The 7,655-nt window shown below is 33.2% G+C and overlaps 1 protein-coding gene across 1 annotated transcript; it reads right to left on the bottom strand.

Annotated features, from left to right (window-relative positions):
- Window positions 1–248: 248 nt before the first annotated feature.
- On the bottom strand, window positions 249–6,589 carry LOC105228192 (protein krueppel). Its single transcript, XM_011207908.4, has 2 exons — window positions 5,843–6,589; window positions 249–4,647 (listed from the first exon to the last, which is right to left on the bottom strand). Exons 1-2 carry the CDS (start codon window positions 5,877–5,879, stop codon window positions 3,023–3,025), a joined length of 1,662 nt encoding a protein of 553 aa, XP_011206210.2. The 5' UTR covers window positions 5,880–6,589; the 3' UTR covers window positions 249–3,022.
- Window positions 6,590–7,655: the final 1,066 nt, after the last annotated feature.

Here is a 7,655-nt window from a genome sequence, read left to right on the forward strand (position 1 = left end):
AGAGGAGGCCACAAAGAATACACATGTATTTGGAAATGTGTATTAAACACGGTCATGCTTTTTGTAGGTGACAATTACAATTTTATTGAAACCATGAAAATTTTGTTTTTAACAGTACGAAGATTGTTAACATAACCTTATTAAACTCGTTGAACCTTTAACTTAGTTGCTCACCTAAAAAGAATACAGGTGCACATACAAATGTATTTACGAACGTAAAGCAAAAATTATAAAAAACGAATAGCAACGCAGAATCAGATGGAGGAGCGCAACCAACATGGCAGACAACCCAAGTTAATGGTTGCGCGACAACGCGAATGAAAGAGGACCGTACAGTTAGAGCAGCATTAAAATATATTCTAAGAGAAAAGGACAAAATATCTTCACGTTATGGGGAGCGCAAGTACGCTTCTAAATAACCTGAATTAAAAGTTGGTGGTGGTATATTGTACTTGTACGATGCGAAAGGGCTGTTTCTTCATAATTAAGAATATGTAAATTCGTTAAAAAACGTGCTACATTGTCACTACAGCGAATGTGTGTTTATCGACAAATACTTATGCTCGTATATTTTTCGCTGGGAAATGTTTCCATGATTTTAAAGCTACAAAATAGCTGTAGACATATATTAAATAGAAATTTTTACACATTTTTAACACTTACTAATTTGTTTAATTTTTTATGAGCTTTGTATATTTATTCTGCTTTGGTAATTATTACACTGTAGTACATTTTTACAATTGTTTATGCATAAATAAATATGTACTACATACATACATACATATATACATATGTATCTATATGTTATTTTCTTATTTTATGCTTCCAAATATGTGAGTTTCATTATTTTAAATTATTAATGAATTTTTTGGGTGCAGTGAAGTTTAAATTTTTTCCTTAATACATACATCCATACAATTAAATCAATAACTATTTATAAATTTGACTAGAAATGTTTTTGAGTTACGACCCGTTTAGCTGTATTACTAGGAATGTATGCATATGTATGCATAAACTGCTGCCGTAAAAATCTGAGTTCTTATCTGTTTGAAAACCTTTAAAAGTTGTAAATGAGCAACACTTATGTACTACACACTAAGAGATATGCAGTTCTTTATATTTAATATAGTATTACCCGAAAATTGTTTTATTGCACGTTGGTTTTTAATTATATTACATTACATCATCTTTACATTAAATAGTGGACCTTTTTTCAAATAAATACCTAGCATATTTTTATAGTCTACGAACTTATTTTATTTTTACATTACTATTAATGATTATGTGGAATTAATTACAATTTGATGAAGTGATTATCATATGAAATACTAAAAATGTAGTAGAGCAATAAATAATTTTAGTTTAATGCTCCAAAATATTTTTAATAATGAAAACGTAAAGATATAATATTTAGTTCTGTTTGGTATTTAAGGTAAACAACATCGAAGCATACTGCAGTGTCTATACAACTTTAAAGAATAAAATTAATCAAGCAAGACAATAGCTTTAAATTGTTCACTCATTAAAATGATATTCATTTAAATATAAAAATTAATACTCCGTTATTAGTTATTATATAAATTAAAGTTGTACAAGAGCCGAAATTTATTGCTTACTACGTAATGTATATCAGTGTCACTATTTTCTTGTAATTAACCAGAGGAACTTTTTATACCATACACTTTTGAATTAACAAAGAAAATTATACAACTTTGTCATAGTCTTAAATTTAAGCTTTTATATGTACAAATTCATAGAACTTTTCAAGGTTCTAATATTATGATAATTATTACATTTATTACTTATTTTTTATTTATTTTTCAAACATAGCTTGGTTATTGTTTTTATTAAAATATTTCGATTGCCTAATTATATAACTTTGTATAATACCCTATTTTTAAATGTTAAATTCCTAAGTTCTACATATTATATTTTAATTGTTCTCAAAGGTAAATTCATCGTTTTCGATCTCTGTTTGTCATACATTCTTCTGTTACCAGCGTTAGTTTTTTGAAGAGGTAAAAGAGGTAATTGGTTTTATAGTAATTTACTATTTGTCATTTTAACACCATCGACCAACTAGACAATATGTTCATGATTATAATTAAAAATTATAATTTAATAAAAAACAATTTTGGATTTTTTTAATAGTTTAATTCATTGTTATTGGTCTAAACATTACAAACACATTTTTATGACTTGTAAAACTAAAATGTTTGAATAAATAAAAGCAAATTTTAGCTCTATCTTTGGAAACATAAAAAACGTTAAAGTTTAGCAATTGGAAACAATTAAATTTAACTAAAAACAATGTCTTATTAATATAATTTCAGTTCGTTTTAACTTAAAGTCATTTTTGATTTTGTTTATTTAAATAGTTTGAAACTTAAAAAATAAATACACCAACTTATTATAACGATTTAATTTAAGAACAATTTAAATAAATAAGCCAACATACTTATTTTACTACATGCAGAATTTCGTAATTTACATATATATTTACAATCTTTTAATATAATCACCTTGAGTAACAAATAGGTATTCAGGTCGGCTAATAAACTTTAGCCAAACTCGTATATTGTAATTTATTTTTCTGTTTTTTTAACAATGTGTGTTTAAAAGGGAAGATCGGGACAACTGAGCGCAAGAGGCGTCGTTGAATTTATCAAGCTCACTTTAACAATTAACTACACAGACATATTTACAATTCAAATATTTTAGTCCCTATTATAACTAGTTTAAATTCTCATATTGATTATTTTGTATACTCAAATGTAGATATACTATTGTAGCCCAAGTTGTACTAGCTAACGAAAACAACGTCAACTCTGCTCATTTTGGAGAGTACCTAGTATTTTACTTTTCAACTATGGTGAATATCTGGTCGGGGGCCACCGTTATATCCCATCATTGCCGTTAGGGAGCGTAGAAGTGCCGGAAGCTGTAAAAATGGATTTCCACCCATTGCCCGCAATATTGAAAGAAATGGTTTCTGCTCTTTCTGCCTTGACATCACCTCTTCCTACTCCATTAGGGTGGTTTGTTTTATATTGGGAAAATGATGTTGTCGCATATAGTGCATGGTGGCATCATCTAGGTCATCAAAATCAGTATCGTCATGCAACATTGTCATAGACTCAGATGAGGGGTTCTCGTTGGTTGTAAAAGTTATCGAAGAGGAATTGTTGTTTCGATGCATGCTCAGGTCTTCAGGCTCAGTTTGTTCAGGAATATCACTATGCATGATTTGAGTTGGCAAGCGGAAAATGTGGTAAAGGTCTTGGGATCCCTTGGTACAATTCCGTCCAACATCAATGCTCATGTCACTTTCAGATAGATCGAGGGGAGTTTCCTCATCATCTTCATCGTCTACGTAAGATTCAGCAATACTTAACGAAGTACCAACGGACGATGAAGTAGTGTGGATATGACTGTTGTGATGATGTTCCATAAGTTCATAAGAAGAGACCGAGATATTGGCGGGACGTCCGACTTCCATTGACTCTTCCGAACCGTAGCTAGATCCCATAACAGATTTCTGGTCACATAGCCCATAATCGCCACTGAGGCCACCGGGGCTTAGTGCTGCATCTGGAGAAGTTGGCGGCGACTGTAAGCTAGATATTGTTGTCTGACCACATTTGTGATTCAACAAGTGATGGCGTCTACGGAATTTCATGTGACATTCAGGACACTCGAATGGTTTCTCGCCGTTATGTATCAACATATGCGATTTAAGCTGGTTTGAATCACTAAATTTTCCGTCGCAAATTTCGCAAGCATAAGGCCGCTCGCCGGTGTGAACACGTAGATGACGACGGAGATTTGCCACTTGAACAAACTGGCGGTCACAGTGTGAACAATGGTAGGGTTTTTCGCCAGTGTGCAGGCGCATGTGAGTCTTTAGATGGTGATCACGGGTGAATCGCTTATGACATTCTGGGCATTCGAAAGGCTTTTCACCTGTATGAGTGCGCTCGTGATTTTGCAAGACATGTTTGTATCCAAAGGACCGTGAACAGATTTTACATGTAAAGCTCTTGTCACGGGAGGTATCTTTTGACGCAGAATTAGCGATGGTAGCATCGGCACGGTTATGGGGGTCATGAGCTGAGTTCGGAGAAGAGCCAGATGATGGTGGTGATATTGGACCGGCAGGACTATACAAATCGCTAACATTCATCGACATTTCCATTGGAGGAGAAATCAAATCCTTCTTGACCGCGATTTTGCGTGTTTTTTTTGTGGATAGTTCACTTTGTGCAGAACATGTGGGTGAGATACTTTGGCTGTGTTTACCGCCATTTGAAGGAGTCGTCGCTGTAATTGGCGAATGTGGACTTGTTGGTGGCGAATGTTGGCTGGTGTTTAATGGAATATGAGGAACCGCATTGGACCACATTTGACCAAATATTGCAGGATGTTGGGGAAACAATTGAGATGCCATAAGTGCGGCAGCAGCTTGACGATTTGCAGCTAATAGTTGTGAAGGCGATAATATGCCAAAAGCAGTTGCAGTGGCGGCGTGCTGCAGTCCGGGATACAAATTGTTGGCAGATGTATTTGCGGACATTGGCGGTGACATGGACAAAGCATTATGCACATCTACATCTTCGCGTTTGATACCAGCTAATGCCGCAGCTAAGCCTAAAATAAAGAGGAAAACATTTGATTAGGTCAAAGTAAGTAAAATATAGGTAACTGCAAAAAAACTAACTTAGTGCTAAACTAAACATGAGCCACATTCCTATTCAAATACCTAAAGGTAAAAAGTACTGCCCATTTCCGGGCGGGAAATTGCGAAAACGACACGTGCCACTGAAATACAAACAATAACGTAAAGAGAAATATAGAACAATATTATAGGGAATATTGGGACTTAACCTCGATTGGAAAACATTTAACAGGCGTTTGTAAAAAATTTCAATACGCATGTGTGTGTCAAGCGGCACGTAAATGAATTCGTAAATAAAGCCTCGCATGCGAGTATTTTTCTAGGTGAATTGAAGAGTATACGAATATAAGAAGAGAAAATGTGCGAACAGTATATAATAGAAAACGTTATATTTAAGGATATGCGGTCTCATATGTGAGAAATACTCTCCACTCAAATAATGCACAAGACTCTTAAACTCTAAAAAGGGTGATGAGTGAGGTAAATATGTACATGTACATGTACGTATGGATATGAGCCATTACGCGAAACCAGTCTGTGTTCTCTTTTTTGCATACATATGGATGTGTTTCAGATGTGCTCATTTCATATTTATGTAACTATTCTAAACAGCGTGGGCGTGAGAACGAGTTAAACGCCGGCTTTACAAAGAATATCAACAAACTATGTATATATCAAAAATCAGAGTGTGAATTGTTGTTGTAAATATGTGCGTCTGATGAATATAATAATGATGACGAAGATGACAATGACAACATCAGTAATTCAAATAATGGAAATGTGCATTGAAATGTCGTATCTGTGGGTAATCCTTAGCCGGTTTGCTTGACATCTTTCATTGGCAATCTGTACTATTTGCTAATGCTGTGAAGAGTGGGCGTAAGGGGTGGTACGTACAGCGCCATTATTATTGCGTGTGACAATCGAGATGTTCGCTTTTTACTCGTATTAAAGGGGTAGTTGCCAGATGGTGTAAAGCTGTGTGTGCAAATCGAATGGGTTAATTATGAACTAGTATATGTTACTGATACCAATGGATATACGAATAATACAACGTATTTAATGAAATCTTAATATTAAACATATTAAAATCGTTAGCTTTTAATATTTGTTACATACTTCTCTGTGAAAATTTTAAAACATAATTAGAAATGAACGTTTACTCACCTCGTGTCTGAGCGTCTTGAAATATCGATATTGCCATTATGTCTACTAGCGATATACTTTTAATAGGTGGTACTAACTCAGCAATTGCTGAATTATATTTGTTTAATTTCCGCACTTGAACTTAATATAACACTTGTCTCTTCTTTGCCGAAAAATTAATATTTTGAGGTTGTTATGTTAACTTGTTGATTATTTTCTTATGAGCACTTTTTGTACTTAGAGGTAGTTTTGTACGTGAATTAATATAATTGTCTCATAGTTAGATTCCACTCATTTTCTTTTTTTAAGAATATAGTTCACAGAAATTATGGTGGATGAGGTAGTTTATAGTTTAATATAATTTACTATTACCTAGTATATTATTTTATTTAGTTAATATAATGAGGTATTTTTTAAGTTATATATTAATGTTTTTCCTGGGATATTTAAATTTTTTGTTCGATGTTTCTTTCGGTTCACTAGTGGTGCATACCGGACGAGTTCTCTTAACGAAGTGTTTAATTTGCGTACTGTGACATCGAAGCAACGGTATGTGGTTTAATATTTGTCACTTTGTGATGAGATTTTTGTCTGTAGAATTTTTTGATAATATAGCACACTGTATGGTCTTATATGTAATTGATGGCTAATAAGTTAGTTCAGCAAATGTTCTAATGTAGAAAAATTCGTCAAAGACTATTTTATAAAAAAAGTGAGCTTCACCTCCACTCACTACCAGAGCCAAATCACAACTGATATAATTCGGTTGCGTAGCTCAGCTTTAAGTAACCAAACAGCAGTCACAAGCATTTAGTGAAAAGGCAACATATTTTAACAGAGTGCAATGGAAACAATTCAACAAGGAAACAACCACTCACAAGGAGGGTTGATTTTCACGCACACATTGACGCATTAACTGAGAGAATCATTGACAGCAATAGGAATCATTATTGCGACGAACAACTGACTCAAATATTGAGCAAAAATTTCTCGAGTTGGCAAAGACCGAACGAATACAAAGTAGAGTTTTTCCTATTTACCTTATCTCTTAACATAATCTAGTATATTTTACACCGAACATATAAAGGAATACATTAATAACAGACGAAAGCCTACAAGAGTACAGGTAGTCTTCGTTCACTCAACAAACATACTCATTATCCTCACTCACTTATAAATCTTCTCCACTAACTAAGTTATTTAGTGACATTAGCAAGGTTGTTTTACTTTAGGCACTCAAAACATTTACCCTCTCTGATATAATAATAATTTCATCAGCAGTCCTTGAAAGTATAACTTTTTACCTCTGTAATATTATGTATAGTATGATGCCTGTTATAAGGTGTGTCCTTGAACTTTTAAAAAATGCAGATCACCAAGTTAGTGCAACCTTTTCTTTGTGTTATTGACGTGCATTGGCGTTTTAATGGGCGTTGTGTTGTCCTGCACCTTTTTTTTGCTCTAATAACTATTCAAAACAATTCTCTTTTAGCTTAAGATTTATGTTACATCCTACCTGGAGGTATGTCGCAGACAATATAAGGAAGAAACCTACGCGGAATATATTAAATATATTTATACATTTGTATATGCGAATATAAGGTTTTACATATATTTACATATTTTCATATGTAAAATATGTTTCAACTAACGCAAATTTTGTAGCAACACATTTCTAAATAAAAGGTAGACTAGTTCTTGTAATTTGTAGTAGAAGTTACAACCGTAATTTTATTTTTTTATTCATAACTGTTGTAATATCATAAAAAAATTATTATAAATTTATATGCAGTACTTGCATTTGTGTATATCTGCAGTTAACTTGCGCAAATTT

The sequence above is a fragment of the Bactrocera dorsalis genome, chromosome 3, assembly GCF_023373825.1.
Source record: "Bactrocera dorsalis isolate Fly_Bdor chromosome 3, ASM2337382v1, whole genome shotgun sequence".
Lineage (NCBI taxonomy): Eukaryota > Metazoa > Arthropoda > Insecta > Diptera > Tephritidae > Bactrocera > Bactrocera dorsalis.

Excerpts from the sequence above, each read along its gene's own strand:
- LOC105228192 (XM_011207908.4), bottom strand. The coding sequence starts at position 5,879 with ATGGCAATATCGATATTTCAAGACGCTCAGACACGAG. Across the intron at positions 4,648-5,842 it reads TCAAGACGCTCAGACACGAG|GCTTAGCTGCGGCATTAGCT; the intron begins GTGAGTAAACGT and ends TCTTTATTTTAG.